This window comes from Hylobates moloch, unplaced genomic scaffold, assembly GCF_009828535.3.
Source record: "Hylobates moloch isolate HMO894 unplaced genomic scaffold, HMol_V3 SCAFFOLD_19, whole genome shotgun sequence".
Lineage (NCBI taxonomy): Eukaryota > Metazoa > Chordata > Mammalia > Primates > Hylobatidae > Hylobates > Hylobates moloch.
In genome coordinates, this window is record NW_026652294.1 from 1,937,405 (window position 1) to 1,959,778 (window position 22,374).

General features: G+C 50.1%; 1 protein-coding gene and 1 pseudogene across 6 annotated transcripts in view; one reads left to right on the forward strand and one right to left on the reverse strand.

Moving 5' to 3' along the window:
• Positions 1-3,049: 3,049 nt before the first annotated feature.
• The window catches only part of KLHL22 (kelch like family member 22), a 49,837-nt gene continuing 30,512 nt past the window's right edge, over positions 3,050-22,374 (reverse strand). For 5 of the 6 annotated variants that reach the window (XM_032139687.2, XM_058431914.1, XM_058431915.1 and 2 more), the window contains 3 exons: positions 19,289-19,481; positions 7,990-8,223; positions 3,050-3,971 (listed from right to left, as the gene is read on the reverse strand). In XM_032139687.2, the coding sequence (XP_031995578.1) occupies positions 3,606-3,971; positions 7,990-8,223; positions 19,289-19,481 (793 nt within the window). In that variant the 3' untranslated portion in view covers positions 3,050-3,605. Of the gene's footprint in view, positions 3,972-5,637; positions 7,608-7,989; positions 8,224-19,288; positions 19,482-22,374 lie in introns of those variants that run through there. The other variant, XM_058431916.1, reaches the window with a different exon arrangement.
• Positions 10,775-13,993, forward strand: LOC116459301 (kelch-like protein 12; annotated as a pseudogene).

A 22,374-nucleotide genomic window follows, 5' to 3' on the forward strand; every position in this document is an offset into this window, starting at 1 on the left:
TAAAGACAGAAGGAGACCCCGGGGATGGAAACCCTGCAATCCTAGTTGAGGAGTGAAGGGGCTCCTCACTCACAGCCAGCCAGAATTCTGCTGGCTGTCGGATTTCCAGGAGAGGCTGGGGCTAGAGAGTGGGAACTCCTGCATCAGGTAAGGTGGGTAACAGCACAGAGCAGAGGGAAGGTGTGGGAAGGGAGCAAGACAGAGGGACAGGCCCTAGGGAGCCAGCGGGGAAGCTGGACTTGGACTGGGAGGTAGCAGGGTATGGGTCCCCAGGGGGCAACTGGGGCAGACCGACTCTCAGGCCCAAGGAGCTGGGAAGTTGGGCAGGGAGCACAAATGTCCCGTGTGTAGCCAGGTCCTAGTGAGGATGCTTGTCTTTTGGGGACTTGAGAGCTGGCAGAAGGCCTGAGCAGGGAGAGGGCACCTGCGTTCTTTGGGAAGCAGGCCACATGTGGCCCACAGGCTCACTGAGGGAGGGCAGGCAGACTCTGTCCCGGTGTGGCCAGATAGCCCCGACGGGTGGGGCTGAAGGAGGGGGCTTGGAGGAGGAGCCACTGAAAGGCCCAAGGCCATGGGCATCACCAGGCTGGCACAGGCAGAGAGTGGGATGGGGAGGAGCAGGCCCCTCACTCAGCCATGCTGGTGCAGGACGGAGGTGGGGTGGGCTGAAAGAGAAGTGGAACTAGTGTGGACACGAATGCAACTACCTGGGGACAAATAAATGGGCCAACCACTTCTGGGCAGCTCAGCCTGGGCACAGCCCTGACCTCAGCAGTGCCCTCCCAGTGCTGGGCCCCTCCCACGGAGGATCCAGATTGCTGCTCCTAGAGGCCAGCAGGGGTCCCAGTGGCTGCAAGGTCTGTCCCAGCCCAGCTCCCGGCTGTAGAGGCACTGACCCCCTGGGCTGGAGGGGACACTCACCTCAGCTGGATGGAGGTCATGAATAAGCGTATCAAATTCCATCACCTTTCTCCTTCCCCCAGACCTGTCCCCACCCCCATGTGCCACCTCTGTACAGGGAGGGCACCACCTGGATGGTGCCTCCCCAATCCCCCAGGACCTCCTAAATGTCTTAGATCTCTGCCCAGCCCTGTCTGCCACCGAGAGTAGTCTTTTTAATCTCACATGTGGCTATCCACCACTGCTCTCAGGACAAGGACCGTCCCCAGTCTCACCTCACGACCCGGTGCATACAACCCTTGCGGTAGATGGCAACTTTGGGTGTCATGGGCAGAGCCCTCATTTGTCTCAACCACCACTGCACCCCTAGGGGAAGACTGAGAAGTATGGGAGGAATGAAGGATCATCCCCATGGCACCAGGATGTAGAAGGAAACCACAGACAATTGACTGCCACGCAGGCAAACTGCTGGAGCCTGAAGCCCTGGCCTGCTGGTTTTGGCCAGGATGGCTGCCAGAAGGAAGTGGACCTTGAAGGCTGAGGAGGGTTTTGCATGAAAGCAGGGACCAAGAGCCTAGCCACACTGGAGAGCACAAGTTGGGCTGCCTCAGCTCAGGGGTATGAGGTGTAGCCCTTAGAAACCCAGCTTGGCCCCAAGGCTGACAGTGGCAGGGCCAGGCTGCGCCCCACTCCAGGGCACTCTCCACCCCTCCCCAGGCTGCACAGGACCTCAGTGAGCCCTTCCTGCCCCTGCAGACCAGAGGCCTCCTGCAAACCTATGGCTGTGGCTGGTGGCTCAGGTGAGATGGTGCCAGCCAGCATGGTGTCAGGATGCACTGGAGAGTGGTGGGGCATGTCTGGTGCTCCTCCTTTCCAGAAACCTCTGAGGTCTGCAGGAGCTACTGCCCTGGCCTGCCAGGTGGTAGCAGAGACACAGGAAGTGCTGGGTCTTAGACCTACAGAGTGGGGTTCCTACTCTGAACCCATGCTCTTGCGCCTCGCCCTCAGGAGAAAGGCGGATGACACTGGAGTGTGTAGCCATCCCACCCCACTAGGGCTCAACACCGGGTCTGCTACCCGAAGGCGATGTCATGTTTCCTCAGGGGTACTCAGGGCCCAGGACAGTGAGGAAGGTCTTCAGGTCACACACACACCTACATACCACAGCCCTGGGGGCACAGGCCAACTCTGAGGGCTTTGCCTCTACCCTCAAGAATCCTTGGGGTATCCATTTAGGAGAGCCCAGAGTGACTGATAGTCCCCCCTCCCCATCCCCTCTCCTCCCATCAAGGAGCGCACAATGCCCCCTTCTCTTCCGGGACAGGATGCCAGCAGGAACACATGGCTGTCCCCACACTCTGCCCAGTCAACTGGGAAAGGGTGGGGCCTTGGCAAGTTACAGCCCTGTCTGCGGGATGGCTCTGGGCACAAGGCTCATAGTAGGAGTCTGCAGGTGCAGAGCCTATGAGGGCATCTGGATGGAAGAAAGCTTCATGTAGTGTAGCCCTGTGGTGAGGCTGGTGTGGACTCACAGCCCATCCATGCAGGGTGCAGGCTAAGCCTGGCAGTCTCAAGAGGGCAAGAAAAGCACCGGGACAGGTGAACAGGTGAGGGTCCCAGCTGCTGTGCCAGTGTGATCCTTGAGACTGAGTGCCTAAGGGTTACCCGGCAAACCTGTAGCACATGCAGCTCCCCTTCCCAGCACACTCAGCTTCAGGAGGTTGGGAGGAGCCGGGCACAGGCCAGAGGGGCCACCCCCCACACCCCCGTGATGCTGCCCCGCTCCCAGGTGCTGAGGCTCTGGCTCCCTGACCCTTAGGCAGGCTGAGAGACTCCTAACGAGCTGGACTGAAACTCTGCGTGCTGCCCTGGTTGGGAGACAAGTTCCACACCAGAGAAGACACTCAAGTGGCTGCACAACCACCTGTCACCAGACCAGGGCGAGTTCCAGCTTTCCCAATGAATGCCCTGTTAGCTTGTGGAGTTGACTGTGCTTCCCTCTCAGGCAGGGTCTTCCCAGTGCCACTTGGCTTCTGGCCTGGGCTTCCACAGCCTCTCCCAGATGGCAGCTCTGACCCCAGAAGCCACGCTTCCTGGGGATGCAGCTTGGGTGCACTGTGGAAAGGAACTGAGGCTGTGGCTACAGAAAAACAGTTAACACCTTCTGTAAGATGCTTTATTTCACTGATCAACAACATGGGGTCTGAAAACCCAGAGGGAGGGGTCTTTTTTATCACAGAGCCAGTCCCAGGTGAGCTGATGCATCTCTGCTCCTCTGCCCCTCAGGAGCTCTCATCCTCCAACCCCAGCTGCTCCCACAGCCCCACCCCATTCACAGAAAGAGGGCTACCACGTGCCTCAGCCCCTCTGCCCAGGCTGCCAGTTCCCAGGTCCCTTTGGAGAAGGACTGATCTAGGCAGGGAGGAGAGAAGGCCAACCACTCCAGGGCTCACTGAGGAAGGCCAAAGCCTTTCAGAAGCAGTTCCTGCTGTGACGTAATCCACAGCCCGGGATCTGCACAGCCCTGAGATGCCTGCGGCAGGCTGGCCAAGGGGCTGGTGTGAAGAAAGAGGGCAGGGCCCGTAAGCTGTGGCCAACAGGGGCAGGGGCCCTGCCCTGGAGTAAAGTGCTCTGGCCTAGGCTGCGCGGGTTTCACTGCCCTGCTACCCCAGCCTCCTTTCCCTCTGACACCAGGCACGGGGAGCCTAGTCCTCACTGGAGTTGTCAAACTCCTCCCAGTCAGACACACTCATCACCTCAGAGGCAAAGTCCGGGTCGGCCTGGCTGCGGTCAGGGGTCCCGCGGGGCGGCTCGAGGAGCAGAGAGCGGGGCAGGGTGAGCACACAGGCCGCCAGGCCTGAGATGGAGTTGTCCAGCTGGGGCCCTTCCTCCCAGCAGTCCTTCTCCACATCGTAAATGTGCACGTAGCCTGTGCGGCTGCCACGGTTGTGTGAGCGGCCACCTAGCACATAGATCCTGTTGTCCAGCACGGCAATGCCAGGCTCACCGTGCCCAGCAGGGAGTGGGCAGACGGACGACCACTGTCCAGACGTGCAGCTGTAGCAGGCCACCTGCAAAGCCAAGGCCAGAATAAAGCCCAGCACCCGCTGTGACGAGGCTGCCAGCTCCCCCACAAGCCCACTGACCAAGGTGGCCACAGTTACCCACCATTCTGACAGGCCAGGCCCCCTGGAAGGATGGCACAGGGCCAGTGTTGAAACATCCTGTCCATGGGCCAGGCTGCTGCTCTCTCGCCCAGGGATGGCCGAGTCTGCAGGAGGCTGTCTTTTGGGCCCTCCCCTAGAATGATCCGATTCCCTCTGGCTTTGCTCGAGCCCAGCCCTTCCTCCAGGCCACCCGGCCCTAAGCCAGTCTCTGCCTCTGAGTGTGTGGCTGTGCCCCCATCAGCATGTGGTCATTCCCCATGTCTGAGGGCACTGCTTCTCTCCCCTCTAGGAAACGGAAGCTGCTTGAGAGACATGGACTCCACTGAAATGTCTTTAACCTCCCCTGCAGCACTCAGCACAGGCAGTAGGACAGGGGGAGGAGACAGAAAGTGGAAGTAATTCCTTGCGGAGTAATCAACATCAATATTCTCTTGTCTTCAAAATTGTCCAAAACAGTAAACAAAGACGTGGAAAAATGTTCAACCTACTAGTAATTCAAGAAATGCAAAATCAAAACATCAGAGACAAATTTTTCAACTGTTAACTAGCAACCACTGCAGGGAAGAAAAAATCACAAAACCCAATGCTGTTGAGGGCGTGGTAAAGCCATACTACTATGTATCTGTCTGACAGCCAGAAAAGGAATTTGGCAATAAGTATTAAGAGCCATAAAAATCTTACCTTCTTGACTGATTAGCCGTTTTTGGTTCTCTAGCTATGGTAGGCAGAATAGTGGCCCCCAAAGATGTCTAGTTCCTAATCTCCAGAATATGCTACCTTAAGTGGCCAAAGGGGCTTTGCAGATAGGATCAAGGGTACAAGAATACAAAAAAAAAAAAAAAAAAGGATTAAGGGTGCAGACCCTGAGATGGGGCAGTTTTCCTGGATTTTCCAGGTGACCCATCCAATTGCATGAGCCCTTAAAAGTGGAAGGGGAGAGGCCGGGTGTGGTGGCTCACGCCTGTAATCCCAGCACTTTGGGAGGCCAAGGCGGGCTGATCACAAGGTCAAGAGATCAAGACCATCCTGGCTAACATGGTGAAACCTCGTCTCTACTAAAAATACAAAAATCAGCTGGGCATGGTGGCACATGCCTGTAACCCCAGCTACTCGGGAGGCTGAGGCAGGAGAATCGCTTGAACCCGGGAGACGAAGGGTGCAGTGAGCCAAGAGCACCACTGCACTCCAGCCTGGCGACAGAGCAAGACTCTGTCTCAAAAAAAAAAAGTGGAAGGGGAGGCCAGGGGTGGTGGCTCACGCCTGTAAGTAATCCCAGCGCTTTGGGATGCTGAGGTGCGTGGATCACCTGAGGTCAGGAGTTTGAGACCAGCCTGGTCAACATGGCAAAACCCCGTCTCTACTAAAAATACAAAAATTAGCTAGGTGTGGTGGCGAACACCTGTAGTCCTCCTAGCTACTCAGGAGGCTGAGGCAGGAGAATCACTTAAACCCAGGAGGCAGAGGTTGCAGCGAGCCGAGACTGCACCACTGCCCCCCAGCCTGGGTGACAGAGCAAGACTCCATCTCAAAAAAAAAAAAAAAAAAAAAAAAAAGGAAGGGTAAAGCCAGACAAGAGAGCTGGGAAGTGAGGAGGGCCCAACCTGCCATTGCTGGCTTTGAAGATGAAGTGTCCCCAAGCCAGGGAAAGTGGGGACCTCTAGAAGCCAAGAAGGCCCTCAACTGACAGCTAGCAAGGGAATGGGACCGCAACTGCCAGGGACTGAATTCTTCTAACCACCTGAGCAGGGAGGCAGATCCCCACTAGGGTCTCCACAAAGGAAAGATGCCCTGACCACACCCTGGTTTTAGCCTGGCAAGGCCCATGTCAGAGGACTTATGAATGCAGAATAAATTTATCTTAAGTTACTACGTTTGTGGTGATAGGTTACTGAAGCAATAGAAAACTAATATACTGGCCCAGAGGATCTCACAAGCAGAGGACCTGTTAAAACCCAGATCGCCAAGCCCCACCCTCAGGGCTTCCAAATCAGTGGCTCTGAGGTGCTTCATAACACAGCGTTCCCAGGTGATGCGACTCTGTTAGTCTGAGAATCACACTTTGAGAACTGTTGCATGAACCTAAGGAAATAATCCAAAATACCTGAAAAACTCAACAAAGCAACTATTACTTGTCATGTTATTTGGAATAGTTAAAACTTAGACACAAGAGGGGATTATGAAGATTGAGTGTTAAACTGGAAAATGCCCAGGACAAAAGTCACTGAGAGAAGCAGAATGGGATATGGGATGCTCTTTTTTGTTTGTTTGTTTGTTTGAGACAAGGTCTCGCTCTGTTGCCCAGGCTGGAGTGCAGTGGCACCATCATGGTTCACCGCAGCCTCAACCTCCTGGACTCAGCTGATTCTCCCTCAGCCTCCCAAGTAGCTGGGACCACAGGTGCAAGCCACCATGCCCGGCTAATTTTTTTTTTGTATTTTTAGTAGAGATGGGGTTTCACCATGTTGCCCAGGCTGGTATCAGTTCCTGGACTCAAGCCATCCACCTGCCTTGGCTTCCCAAAGTGCAGGGATTACAGGCGTAAGCCACTGTGCCCGGCTCAGAATGGGATGCTCTTTGACTACGATCAGGCAGAAAACATACACGGTCAATACTGAAAATGGTCTTACTGAAAAACAGTGCTGCAGGGGCCTGATTATGAATGCTTTTCCTCACCCTTCTCTATTTTTTTTTTTTTTTTTTGAGATGGAGTCTTGCTCTGTTGCCCAAGCTGGAGTGCAGTCGTGCGATCTCAGCTCACTGCAACCTCCGCCTCCCGGGTTCCAGCGATTCTCCTGCCTCAGTCTTCCCAAGTAACTGGAATTACAGGTGCCCATCACCGCACCTGGCTAATTTTTGTATTTTTAGTAGAGATGGGGTTTCACCATCTTGGCCAAGCTGGTCTTGAACTCCTGACCTCGTGATCCATCAGCCTCAGCCTCCTAAAGTGCTGGGATTACAGGCGTGAGCCACCGCGCCCGGCCACCCATCTCTATTTTTTAAAGTTCCTGCAATGTGGTTATATTTTTAATAATAAAAGTTTTGTTCTGTTGTTTTGTTTGTTTTGTTTTGTTTTGAATAGAGACAGGGTCTCATTCTGTCACCTAGGCTGGGGAACAGCGGTGTGATCATAGCTCAGTGAAGCCTCCAACTGCTGGGCTGAAAGGATCCTCCCACTTCAGCCTCCTGAGTAGCTGGGACTACAGGTATGTGCTGCCAGCCTGGCTCTAAAAGTTTTGTTTTTTTGTTTTTTTGTTTTTTTTGAGACAAGGCCTGGCTCTGTCGCCCAGGCTGGAGTGCAGTGGCGTGATCTCAGCTTACTGAAACCTCCGCCTCCTGAGCTCAAGCCATCCCCCAACCTCAGCCTCCCACGTAGCTGAGATTACAGGCATGCACCACCACACCTGGCTAATTTTTGTATTTTTGTAGAGATGGGGTTTCGCCATGATGCCCAGGCTGGTCTCAAACTCTTGAGCTCAAGCGATCCTCTCGCCTTGGCTTCCCAAACTGCTTGGATTACAGGCATGTGCCACCACATCCGGCCTAAAAGTTTTTAAGAATAATAAGCAAAGGTAGACATGTATGTGTGTGATACTGTCATGGTGACATTTGTCCAAACCCATAGAATGTGCCAAGAGTGAACACTGTGGACTCTGGTTGATGGTGACGCATCAATGCAGTTTCAACAACTGTGACACATCCACCCCTCTGGAGCGAGAGGTCTGCAGTGGGGAGGCTATATGTGTATGGGGGGAAAAGGGGGTGTATGGAAACTGTACCTTCCACTTAATTTTGCTATGAACCTAAAACTGCTCTAAAAAATAGTCTATTTTAAAAAGGCAATGTTTCAATTACATTTTCCATCAATAACAACTGAGAGGGTTGGGAATGATGACGGGTGTGGACAGCCCCAGGCCCCACTCACCTGGTGCACGTCCCTCCTGTATCCGGCATCGTTGTTGCTGCCCCCGATCACATACAGCTTGTTGAGGAGGGTTGCCATGCCGTGCCAGGCGCGCCGCACAGGCCCATCAGCCAGTGTGTGCCAAGTGTTGCTGCCTGGGTCGTAGCAGTGTGTCTCTTTCAGGTAATCCTCCCCTCTGCGGCCGCAGGTGATATACATCTTCCCCTCCAGCGTCGCGCCTGCGTGGGCATACACCTGTGTGGAGCCACCAGGAGAAATGGCGTGAGACGGCAGTGAGGAAGGGTGGCTGGGTACTCGGTCAAGGCCAATCACCACCCCACACCTGCCTGACAATGCTGTGAGGCTTCACCACTTCCTACTTACTCCTGACATACAGACAAGAATCCTCCCTCAATTCCCACAGGACATATTGTCCTAGTCATTGACCTCTAACCTCTTCCCAATAAGGGATACATCTATAGACTCAGAGATGAAATGTAACCTTTGTCTTTCCTTTGCCCCTAAAGTTAACATCTGCATAGGGGAACTCCAAGAAAATAAAAGCATTTTTTTCAAGCCAGTCTGGAAGAAGCCACAGAACCCTGGGGACCGCTGACCCGCCCTCAGTGGCCTCCACCTCTCCCCTACTCCCACTGGACATGCAATCCTCCAGGCCTGCTGGCACTGCTTTTAAAATCTGTTTGTAAATAATATCTGACACCAAACTCATGATGTGGGGAGAAAAATACACATGGTTCTTGATTCTGGTCCTGAACCTTTTGTGGGCTTTTTACCCTCCCTCTGGTGGGCTATCTCCACAGGGCCCAGCCTGCCCCCATCACGGGCACCTCTTACTCTGGCCCTACCACTTCCAGAACCCACCCACTCACACCCAGCAGGCCAACAGAAGGCCCCAAGGCAAGGCCCTGGGTGTTTTGAGGGTAGAGGAGCCCCTCAGGGTGTGGAGGCTCCAGAGCTATGTTACCGGGCAAGTCACTAACCCTGAGGCCATGCGGTGGGAAAACAAGAGTCTAGAGAGGTGGACAGAGCAGTGGGGAGGAGGGACACACACCAGGGGTTTGGTTCGGGTCTTCTCCTATCACCAGTAGGGGTCTGGAGAGGTTTTTCTTTTTTTTTTTTTTTGAGATGGAGTCTCACTCTGTCACCAGGCTGAAGTGCTGTGGCACGATCTCGGCTCACTGCAATCTCCGCCTCCCAGGTTCAAATGATTCTCCTGCCTCAGCCTCCTGAGTAGCTGGGATTATAGGCGCCCGCCACCACACCCAGCTAACTTTTGTATTTTTAGTAGAGACAGGGTTTCACCATGTTAGCCAGGATGGTCTCGATCTCCTGACCTCATGACCCGCCTGCCTTGGCCTCCCAAAGTGCTAGGATTATAGGCATGAGCCACCACGCCCAGCCGAGGTTTTTCTTTTTAATTAAACTTTTCATTTTGAGATAAATGTAGAGTCACGTGTAGTTGGAAGTAACAATACAGAGGTCTCACGTGCCTTCTTTCCCCAATGGTAAGAGCCTGTGTCACTCTATCACAGCGCCACCAGGATGCTAACGTGGACACAGCCACAGAACTGTCCTATCACCACCAGGATCCCGAGGGGCTGCCCTTTAGGGTGACATCCACTCACCTCCCTCACCCTAATCCTTTCCTTGAGGCCTGGAAACCACCAATCTCTTCTCTATTTCTACAATTTTGTAACTTCAAGAGTGTTGTCTGAATTAAATCAGTATACAACCTTTTGACATTGGCTTTCTACCCCAACCCAGGTTCTACCAGGTTGTTGCATGTACAGGTTGAGTACATCCAAAATCTGAGACTTCTTGAGCACAAACACGGCACTCAAAGGAAATGCATTTCAGACTTTTGGGTAAGAAATGCTGAACCAGTAACTATAATGCAAAGATTCCAAAATCTGAAAAAATCTGAAATCCAAAACACTTCTGGTCCCGCATTTCAGATAAAGGGCATTCAACATGTACCAATAGTTAGTTCCTTTTCTGTTGCTGAGTAGTATTCCATGTGTATCTACCACAGCTTGTTTAACCATTCACTGTTGAAAACACCTGATTTGTTTCCAGTTTCTGGCTATTACCAATAAAGCTATTATTAATATTCATATACGGATAAGTTATTTTTTAAATTTTTGAGACAGGGTCTTGGTCTATTGCCCATGCTGGAGTATAGTGGCACAATCTTGGCTCACTGCAACCTCTGCCTCAAGCAATTCTTGTGCCTCAGCCTCCGGAGTAGCTGGGATTACAGGCACGCATCACCATGCCTGGCTAACGTATACAGAGTAGTTTTCATTTCTGTGGGATAAATACCCAGGATGGTAACTGCCGGATCTGTTTTCCAGAGTGGCTGTACCATTTCACATTCCTATCAGCAATCCATGAGCACAGTTTCCCTGCACAGTCACCAGTATTTCGTATTGTCACTACTTTTTATTTTAGTCATCCTGAGGTAGTTCTCTCACTGTGGCTTTAATTTGCATTTCCCTGATAGCTAATAATGTTACACATCTCCTTATATGCTTATTTGCCATCTGTATATCCTCTTCAGTGAAATGTTTCTTCAACTCTTTTGCCTTCTTTTTTTTTTTTTTGAGACAGAGTCTTGCTCTGTCGCCCAGGCTGGAGTGCAGTGGCACAATCTCGGCTCACTGTACTGTCTGCCTCCCGGGTTCACACCATTCTCCTGCCTCAGCCTCCGAAGTAGCTGGGACTATAGACATCCGCCACCACATCCAGCTAATTTTTTGTATTTTTAGTAGAGATAGGGTTTCACCGTGTTAGCCAGGATGGTCTCAATCTCCTGACCTCGTGATCCACCCGCCTTAGCCTCCCAAAGTGCTGGGATTACATGTGTGAGCCACCACGCCCGGCTTCTTTTGCCCTCTTTCTAATGGGGTTATTTGCAGTATTTTGCCGACGTTTTTTGTTTTTGTTTTTGAGATGGAATCTCACTCTGTCGCCCAGGCTGGAGTGCAATGGCATGGTCTCAGCTCACTGCAACCTCCGCCTCCCAGGTTCAAGCGATTCTCCTGCTTCAGCCTCCCAAGTAGCTGGGATTACAGGTGTGTGCCACCACACCCGACTAATTTTTGTATTTTTAGTAGAGATGGGGTTTCACCATGTTGGCCAGGCTGGTCTCTGGTCTCGAACTCCTGACCTCATGATCCGCTCACTTCAGCCTTTCAAAATGCTGGGATTACAGGTGTGAGCCACCAAGCCTGGCCTTTTATTGAGTTTTAAGAGTTCTGTATGTATGTATTTATTTAATACTAGTCCTTTGTCAGGTGGTTTGCAAATATTTTTTAATTTTGAAGTCCAGCTTATCAATTTTTCTTTTTATGTCTCATGCTTTTGGGGTCAAGTCTAAGAATTCCTTGCCTAGCCCTAGCTAGATCCTCAAGATTTTCTTCTGGTCATCACGTTGCGTGGCCGCAGGGACCAGACCCAGACAGCTCCAAAGCCTCCGGGCCGGGGCGGCGGCAACGACGACGCTTCGGCTCCTCCTGAGCCACCTGCTGGCCCCACGCCCCACTCCATCCCCACAGGCTGGGGACAGGCCCTGGCGCAGCTGTGTGGGTTCAGGAGCAGAGTTGCAGAATCCAAGGACCCATTTTTGTTCTTTCTCCACACTGCTTTATGGGAGGCATATGGCCCCCAAAGACATAATGACAAATACTCATGCTAAATCAATCCTCAATTCAATGGACTCCCTCGGGAAGAGCAACACCCTCTGTGATGTGACATTGAGAGTAGAGCAGAAAGACTTCCCTGCCCATCAGACTGTGCTGGCTGCCTGTAGTGATTACTTCTGTGCCATGTTCACTAGTGAGATTTCACAGAAGGGGAAACCTTATGTTGACATCCAAGGTTTGACTGCCTCTACCATGGAAATTTTATTGGACTTTGTGTACACAGAAACAGTACATGTGACATGGAGAATGTATAAGAACCGCTTCCTGCAGCCTGTCTGCTTCAGTTGAAAGGTGTGAAATAAGCCTGCTGTGAGTTCTTAGAAAGTCAGTTGGACCCTTCTAATTGCCTAGGTATTAGGGATTTTGCTGAAACCCACAATTGTGTTGACCTGACACAAGCAGCTGAGGTTTTTAGCCAGAAGAATTTTCCTGAAGTGGTACAGCATGAAGGGTTCATTCTTCGGAGACAAGGAGAGGTGGAAAAGCTAATCGAGTGCGATGAAATTCAGATGGATCCTGAAGAACCAGTCTTTGAGGCTGTCCTCAGTTGGGTGAAGCATGTCAAGAAAGGGCAGAAAGAATCCTTGCCTAACCGGCTACAGTATATGCGGATGCCCCTGCTAACCCTCGGGTATATCACAGATGTAACAGATGCTGAGCCTTTCATCCGCTGTGGTTTACAACGCAGGGATCTGGTTGATGAAGGAAAGAAGTTTCATCTGAGGCCTGAACTTCAGAGTCAGATGCAGGGACCCAGGACAAGGGCTCGCCTAGGAGCCAATGAAGTGCTTTTGGTGGCTGGGGGCTTCGGAAGCCAGCAGTCTCCCATTGACGCGGTAGAGAAATATGACCCCAAGACTCAGGAGTGGAGCTTTTTGCCAAGCATCACTTGTAAGAGACGTTATGTGGCCTCAGTGTCCCTACATGACCAGATCTAGGTCATTGGTGGCTATGATAGCCGTTCCTGCCTTAGTTCAGTGGAATGTCTAGACTACACAGCAGATGAGGATGGGGTCTGGTATTCTGTGGCCCCTATGAATGTCCAATGAAATCTTGCTGGATCCACCACCCTGGGAGATTTGATCTATGTCTCTGGAGGCTTTGATGGAAGCAGGTGTCAGATCAGTATGGAGCGGTATGATCCAAACATTGACCAGTGGAGCATGCTGGGAGATATGCAGACAGCCTGGGAAGGTGCTGGACTCGTAGTGGCCAGTGGAGTGATCCACTGTCTAGGAGGATATGACAGCTTGAGTATCTTAAAATCAGTTGAGAAATATGACGCTCATACAGGACACTGGACTAATGTTACATCAATGGCCACCAAGTGTTCTGGTGGAGGAGTAGCCCTGCTGAATGACCGTATTTATGTGGTGGGGGGATTTGATGGTACAGCCCACCTTTCTTCCGTTGAAGCATACAACATTCGCACTGATTCCTGGACAACTGCCACCAGTATGACCACTCCACGATGCTATGTAGGGGCCACAGTGCTTCGGGGGAGACTATGCAATTGCAGGATATGATCGTAAGTCCCTGCTAAGTAGCACTGAATGTTACGACCCTATCATCGACAGCTGGGAAGTCGTGACATCCATGGGAACCCAACGCTGTGATGCTGGTGTGTGTGTTCTCCACGAGAAGTGACCATTGTTGGAGCACCATCCAGAGCTAGTGACCAGTCCAGTGGACAGTTACTGGGAGAATCAAGAATCCTTTCCAGAATGTCTGTTTCTCACTATGTGCACAGGGTGATTACAGGCACCAGTGCAGTGATGATTGTACTTATTTGACACATACTCCTGCTTGCCCTGGTTGTTGTTCCTGAGAAGGGTGGGTAACAGATACTCCAGGGAAAAGAATGCACACTGAATGGATGTGAGAGACCACATTGCCTCTCCCACTGCTTTGGGGAGCACTTTCCTGTCATTTCTAACTTACCACGTGCTTGGTGTATTTTATGTATGTTGTGCCTCATATGTTGCAAAGAACTAAGGTGAGTATAGCCTACTAGATGTGAGCAATATCCAGCCTAGATGATTGAAAAGATACCAATTTAAGTAAACCTGGTAAAATCCAAGTCTTTTTTTTTTTCCAGGAACAAATACATTTTCTAATCTACAGGTAGCTAGGGGCAACACAGTTCCATTCTAAAGGGAAACAAAAGGGAGAGCCCCACAAAACTTTGGGGGCAAGGGAGACAGACTCATCTGACACTTCTTTTGGAGGTCAGGGTTTGTATATCAGAATTGAAGTTAGAATAAGTGAATTAAACGAATTTGATGGAATGCAAGTGAACCTAGAACAGCACTGAAGTATTACATAACCTGGAAGACTGAGAAGGGTATATTATTTGAATGATCTTTTTATTTCCCCAAGGTCTTTCACACTGGAGACAGCATAAAAAAGTGAACAAATGTTGGGATGAGAGAAGATGACATAAATGTGGGAGTTCAGTATCACTGGGGATAAACTAGAAGTACCCGTGATTTTACAGTCATCTTATTGCCTGCCAGGGGTCATCTAGCCATGGCAATGTTTGCCTTGAATGGGGGTGAAAGCCTTTCTTTGTTGAATCAAATACTACTACACTATTACACTTCCACACTATTTATTTGGGGATGGACTGGGAGTGACAGTAGCCTAGTAGTTCAGCTACCTGATTACTGCCCCATTCTTTTAGAAGCACATTTCTGCCAAGGAGTGGTTTGTACTGCTGTGATTGGTACATTTAGTCTTTTTTCTGCTATAAGTTTTCCTTACCTGTCCTTTAGTGTAGATTTTATTCATCACAGGACGGAATAATCAAGGACAAGCAAAATCCTTTTGTTAGTTTCAGTACCTCAGCTATCAACATTTCTGAGCTATCATTCAATGTTCCTCTGTGTCATGGAGTGAAATTCTTGTTTTATGGGTATTGGGAGTGTGGGAATGTGATAACCTAAACAACCTTTGCTCTGAAATTCCATGTTTCCCTCTTTCCCTGAAGCGTACTGACCTGCACTACGGAGTTAATTTCTTTCGTATTTTTTAAGAAAATAATAAAAATCAACGGTCTCAAAAAAAGAGATTTTCTTCTTTTTTTTCCTAGAAGTTCTATGGTTTTACATTTAACTCCATAAACCATTTTGAGTTAATTTTGGTATATGGTATGAGACTTGGGTTGATCCATTTTTTTGCTGATGGATGTCTAATTGCTCCAGTACTGTTTGCTGAAAGGTATCTTTCCTCCACTCAATTGCTTCTGCACCTTTGTCCAAAATCATGTGTAACATGACTGGGCATATTTACCCAGGTCTGTGGGTTTTCCATTCTGTTTCACTGATCTATGTGTCTATCACTCTATCCATACCACAGCCTTGATTACTGTAGCTATGTAGTAATCTTGAAATTGGGCAGACTCCTCCCATTTTATCATTCTTTTCAAAATTATTTGAGCTATTCTAGTTCCTTTGCCTTTATATATAAATTTCAGAATAATCTCATTTACATCTAATGTCACAAGTAAAATCAAATCAAAATAAAAAAATTTATTTTATTTATTTTTAAATTTATTTTATTATTATTTTTTGAGACAGTCTCACTGTCGCCCAGGCTGGAGTGCAGTGGTGCAATCTTGGCTCATTGCAACCTCTGCCTCCTGGGTTCAATCGATTCTTGTGCCTCAGCCTCCCAAGTAGCTGGGATTACAGGTGCGCGCCACCACACCCAGCTAATATTTGTATTTTTAGTAGAGACGGGGTTTCACCATGTTGGCCAGGCTGGTCTTGATACTCCTGACCTCAAGTGATACACCGTCCTCGGTCTCCCAAAGTGCTGGGATTACAGACGTGAGCCACTGCGCCTGGCAATAAAAAAAAATTTTAGGCTGGGTATGATGGCTCTTCTCTAATCCCTGCACTTTGGCCGAGGCGGAGAGATCCCTTGAGACCAGGGATTCAAGAACAGCCTGGGTAATATGGTGAAACCCTCATGATACTAAAAATATAAATATTAGCCGGGCATGGTGGTGCTCACCTATAATCCCAGCTACTTGGGAGGCTGAGGCAGGAGAATCACTTGAACCAGGGAGGCAGAGGTTGCAGTGAGCCAGGGTCATGCCACTGCACAGCCTGGGTGACAGAGTGAGACTCTGTCTCAAAAAAAAAACAAATAAAAAAATTTTAAAAAAGCTTATTGTGCATGTAAAAGAAGAGTTCATGAACCAGGAAACCCCAAACTGGAAGTGGTATGAAGCCCCAATTCATAGCAGTTACAACACAGTTTATAAAGTCTGAATGAGGAAGAATATTGTTCCCTGCTGTGCATGTGGAGCTGCATAAGCTTTCTTTGTAATGCTATCACACTGAGGGAGGAAAGCTTAAGTTTCAGTTACATGGCTACAGGCAGTTGGCCTAGGGGTATATCCAAACCTCAGCTTCCATTTTCATTTTCCCTTAATAGTACAAAAAACCTTCCTGAAATTTTGATAGGAATACTAGTATTCCTGTATTAATACTATATCAATATAAGGAATTCTGTATTCATATATGTATTATTAATTGGGTTGGGAAAGAACCGACATTCTTACTATTCTTACTCTTCCAATCCATGGACTTGGTATGTCTCTCTATCTATTCACATCTTCTTTTATTTCTTTCATTGGCTTTTTGTAATATTCAGTGTACCAATCCTGTGAGGTTTTTTGTTTGTTTGTTTTGAGACGGAGTCTTGGCAGAGTCTTGCTCTGTTGCCCAGGCTGGAATGCAGTGGTGTGATCTGGGCTCATTACAACCTCTGCCTCCCGGGTTCACGCCATTCTCCTGCCTCAGCCTCCCGAGTAGCTGGGACTATAGACGCCCGCCACCACGCTCAGCTAATTTTTGTATTTTTAGTAGAGATGGGGTTTCACCATGTTGGCCAGGCTGGTCTTGAATTCCTGACCTCAGGTGATCTGCCCGCCTGGGCCTCCCAAAGTGCTGGGATTACAGGCGTAAGCCACCGCGCCCTGCCAGCATGACCTATCCTTTTTCATTCCCCAACATCTGATCCATCAAGCAAGCCTGATCAGTTAACCTCCACACTACACTCTGAACCCTCCCATCTCCCTCCAGCTCCACAGCTGTGTTCCAGCATAGGCTACTGCTGTCTTCAGCCCAGACCACGTGATGACCCAGGGCCAGCCTCGCTTGCTCTGCTCTTGATCCTTGGGCTTTCTTCTTCTACAAGCATGCCCCATGCTTCCTCTCCTGCTCAGGGAAAGCTGTGAGCCCCTCTCCTGCCCTGGAAGGTCCTTCTGTTAGACTAGGCAGATGGTTAGATATGAGCAGGGAAGTGGACTCCAGGTCGGCCTCAGCTCCTAGCATGCCCAGAGGGACTATGACCTCTGAGACTTGTTAACCACACCTGGGGTTTCAATAGCCCCAACCCCTCTTTCAGTTAAGCTTATTCAGCTCAAGCAGGAACTAACCTCACAAGGGACTTTCCACCCCCGGGAGCCTGTGTTGTATAGTTTGCCCCAGTTTTGCTTGCTTCGAAAGTAACGTTTTGTTCATTGTAATGGTAAAAAACACACCTCCTGGGTGAAGATTTAAGATGCTAATGGGACATGCGATAAATGCACTAGCATGTAGAGCCACAGTGCATGCGCTACTAGAAGACCACCCAAACAAAACATGCTTATGAGTAACACCTCTTCCCGCCCATTTATGAATAATCATGTAAGCCTCCCGTAAGGGAGGTTTCCCAGTGCCAGTTGGGGCGATCTTATTCTTGAGCAGCCTGCTCTGACTCGGCCTTCAGAATGTACCTTCGCATTTGCAACAAACTACCTTACACTAGTCTTCGTTAATGCATGTCTCTTGCTTAAAGTCTTTTAACGAAGAAGACAAGAACCGAGGACACATTCCCAGTAACATTTCCTCCTTCTGTAAATGGCAGGTCTAATTGACATCTCCTTAGATGGACATTCCCCCAAAAAGTCCCTCTAGATTCATCCTACCAGAGCCCCCTCCCTGGAAATCCTTCAGTTCAGCCCCCTCTTCATTTCACTTACCATAATTGTAACCACTTTATTGATTTGTTTGCTGGTTAAGAGTGGTTTCTCCTACAAGGCTGTAAACACCATGGAGTGGGGAGTCTTTCTCATTTCTTGTCACCACTGGATTCACAGGACTTGGTACATGGTGCTTAGTAGTTGCGGAATGAATGCGTGCATGAAGGAAGGAACACCGGCAGCCAGGATGCAGCTGGTTGAAAGCCAAGGCTGCCCCTCTGTGGCCAAGCTGGAGAACTGCTGCTTCTCCAGCTGCCGCAGACAAAGAAACTGCTAAGCCCCTCCCACAACACCCACCTAGGAGGCTTCCCCCAACACCCCTCCTGGAACAGAACCCAAGAGCCCTCCTTGTCCACTTGGTCTCAAGGACCTCCTGATCTTCTCCATGCAAAATCTGCTCCTTTCCCTGGGATGGGGGTAGGGAGTGTCCTTCCAAGGAGGCTTCCTTCTCCCCAAAGAAGCTGAGAGCAAGGAGCAGGCCACAGGTTGTAGCTCACAGCTGCCCAAGAGACAGAAATTTGTGTGGGCTGTGTGAATGACTTGGAAAAAGAAGAGCTGGATCCATTGAGGAGACACTAGCCCTGACCTCCTGAAGTCAAAGTCTAAGTCCCTGGGGGAATTGGGGGTCATGAGAGATACTGGAAAGAGGCTTACCAAGGCCAGAGCTCTTGCTAACTCCCTGAGGCAGTGCAGGTAGAACCTGCCCCCCATACAATCCTCTGCCGCTCGGGTGCTCGAGAATCCCCAAAGGTGTACCTGGCCCATAGCAGGTGCTCCACAAATGCTATGCCAGTACTAGCAGGGTGCATACCCTGTTCTCGGAGGCTGAGACCCAGGAAGTAGGGGCCCAGCAAGGCCTGTTCCTTCCCTGGGATCCCATGACTGGTTGTTACACCAGGCCCGAGTACCCCAAAGTCGTAAGATAAAAGAGAGGCACCTCCCTAAAACATCACTTTTCCACAATGAACATAATTTTAAACATCTTCAAATTGGAATAAACCAAGGTGTTATATAGGATGCACATGATTTTTTTTTCGAGTTGTCCCAATATTCAAACATAGGATTTGATAAAAAAAATAAAACCTTAGAGTGCTTCTTGGCTCTGGAAGGCCCTACCCTTCATGGGACCTAGAGGGAAGAGGTCTGAGGATAGGCCAGTGAGCTCTCAGGGTCCCTTCCTGTTTAACATCTCTGGAAGTGTCCCAGCTCATCTCAGCTGCACAAAGAGCAAATGTTCTACCCACATTTTAACTACAAGGTTAAAGCAGCTTGCCAGGGCCAAGGTGGTGTGACAAGGTCTCAGCATGTGAGACTCACAAGTGGGGTACAATTCTGAGCAATGGGGTCTGGATCCTTGATGAGCCTCCCCAGGTGGACTGGCTGAACCTCATGGGGCCTCATCAATGCATTCAATGCAGGGTCTCTGGAGAAGCATGGATTCTGCTCACTGAGCCTGTTTCCCTGACCTGGGAGAGGCCTTGACACCTGGGCCTCTCACTCTTTGTACATCCTGGGGAAGGAAATTAGGCAGAAGAAGGCCCCTCTTCGAGGGCTTCCTTACCTCCCTCTTGAGTGGGGCCACGTATGCCCAGGAGTTGGTGGCAGGGTCGTAGCGCTCCACGGCATTCAGGTCATTGTGGTAGTCACGGCCCGCCACAGCATAGATGTACCTGCCTACAACACACACAGACAGGTCGGCATGCTCCTGCTGCAGGGACTGGATCTGGAACCAGCGGTTGTGCCGTGGGTCATACCTGTGCCGAGACATGAGGAAAGCACAGCACTGACTAGGCAGGGAGGCTGCTCCGCAGGCTTGCACCTCTTGTTCTGGTCCCGTTTCTGCTTTGCCTCAGTCCAGCCTGAACCCTCCCCAACTGCCCCACATACCAGTGCAACACTGATCTACAGCCAGGCCCGCAGGCTGTTACACACCTGAGCACAGGTGCTCCCCCACACACAGCATGAAAGGAATGGCCAGGAGCCTCCTGTGTTTCCACCTAACTGTCCACCTGGGCTGTCCAATGGCTCTTTTTTTTTTCTTTTTTTTCTTTCCTTTTTTTTTTTTTTTTTTTGTGGAGACAGGGGCTTAAGTGATCCTACCACCTCAGTCTCCCAAGTAGCTGGGACTATAGGTGCACACCAGCACGCCAGCTATTTTTTTGTTTGTTTGTTAGAGACAAGATCTTGACACCTGGGACTTATATTGTCCAGGCTGGTCTCAAACTCCTGGACTTAGGCAATCCTCCTGCCTCAGCCTCAATGGCTGTTTGTACAGCCACTTCCATCTCACTTACCTCATCTCATCATCCACATAGCCTTGCTCCCACTCAAGAGGGCCTCCAAATACAGCCTCTCCACTGGATGGGTGCCATCAGCCCCCTCACTGGCCTCCCAGCCTTGAATTTCCCCCAGCACTCCATCAGGAGTGGTCTGCTCAGGCACTCCCTGCACACAGCACCCATCATACCCTCAGCTTTGTCAACAGCAGCACACACAAGGCTCTGGTCATCATACTTTCACCTCCTCCCACCATGCTGCCAGCCCTGAGTTTCCTGACCTCCCCTCCACTCAAGGTCTCCCTCTCTGGGAAAGTGGAAAGGGTTAACTCCCACCCTGGACTGCAGGCTCTGTAAGGGCAGGGTGTGTGAGATTCCAGGGACCCCCATAGGAGAAAAGGCACTAGATTGGCTGCAGCAGGCCCACGAGGGTAGAGGAATCTGGCGAAGACCCAAGGAGGGCTCCTGGGCTGAGCACCAACAGGGAGTGTGGCCTGTAATGTGGAGCAGAGATGATCACAGACCCATGAGGGGCCAGGACCCAGTGAGCTCAAAGCCAGTATCTGAAGCATCCTTGCCTAACAGCCCACGATAGTTATAGCCTCTTTCAGACAAGTGTTTTTATTTCTGCAGAGGAAGACTTATTCCAAAGAGAACAAGTCTAACTTCAACTGGCTCACAAGAGGGTAACCAAAGTTTTCTTTGGCCTGTGCCTTACGCTGGTCAGTGAAAAGATCAGTTTCATCCTTTGCTCCAAAGCACAAGTTAGCTGTGCTCTGCAGCTGCTTCCTGCAGCCCCTGTAGTGTGGCCAGTCCCTCCCCGCCGCCTACCAGGAATGCGGCAAACAGGAGCCTCAGAAGGCAGGGCCAACAGGAGAGGGAACACACACCTGGGTCTCCCTGACCTGGTGTGAATCCTGGGCTCTTCCCTGTCTAGCTGGGTGTGCCTGGGCATCAGTTTTAATCTCTTGGGTTTCACTCAGTTCTGCACCTGTCCAATGAGGTGATATCACCTGCCTAGAAAAGCTATCAAGAGGAATCATAAAAGACGAGCATGAAAAGGGTCCTTGTTAACTTGGGGGTTCTAATGGATCAGGGTTCATTTCTATATTCCTAGACCTCAGTGTAGCCTCTGGCTCAAGACAGATTATGTTCTGTCTGCTGAATGAATTAAACAAAGGAATAAGATTATCAGCAATGAATCATTCATTCACTCTACCAACATTCCCAGGCCTCCCACTGTGGATGGGGCACAGTGCTCAGCACTACATCCAGAGGGAGCCTCAAGAGGTCAGGGCCCTGCCTTCCCCTGCAGAATGGAAACAGGCTAACCAGAGCAAACGAGTGCTGGATATAATGACAGACACTGTGAAAGAAAGAAAGGGAGGTAAGGAGATGAGTGACCTGCTGGTCAGCGGGGCCTGGGGAGGGCAGAGCTCCCTTGCAGTGATCAGGAAAGGCCTCCCGAGAAGGCAGGGTCTGAGACCTGCATGACCGGGGGCACAAGCCAGAAGGTCTGGCTGGGGACCAGCAGTCCAGGCTTGGGACGCAGCACTCACAGGGGCCCCGTCAACTGGCTGGGGTTCACTGACTTTCCTGTGCGCCATGCTCCTTTATATACAAGTCTCTCCTCTCTTGTGTTCAGTCTGGCTCAATCACCATCTGCACCCCAAGTGTCTGCAACCAGAGTGAGATAGGACCCTCCATGTGCTCTTGTTTGCTCCTTCGAGTCTATTGTCCTCACAGCTTTTTAAGCTGAGTTCATGTGGATTTGTGGCTTCAAATTTAAAGACACATGTAGGGCCGGGCGTGGTGGCTCACGCCTGTAATCCCAGCACTTTGGGAGGCCGAGGCGGGTGGATCACGAGGTCAGGAGTTCAAGACCAGACTGGCCAATATGGTGAAACCCCGTCTCCACTAAAAATATAAAAAAATTAGCCAGGCATGGTGGTGTGTGCCTGTAGTTCCAGCTACTTGGGAGGCTGAGGCAGGAAAATCACTTGAACCCAGGAGGCGGAAGTTTCAGTGAGCTGAGATCATGCCATTGCACTCCAGCCTGGGCAACAGAGTGAGACTCCATCCCACAAAAAAAAAAAAAAGAAAAAAAGACACCAACAGTGATACCATATGTCAATAATTTAGACATAGCCAGAGTTCCACTGATTTCTTATTTCCCTGTTGTGTCCTGTATCCCTCTTCTTCTTTATTGAATTAATTTTCTACTTTATTAGAATAAGTCCTCAAGTAATATTTTTCTAATAAAAATAAGCTTTATTTTTGCATATAAAGATATAAACAGTTTTACTTATTGCTACGGACTAGATGTTTAGATTCCCCCAAAACCCCTAAGTTGAAGGCCTGACCCCCAGTG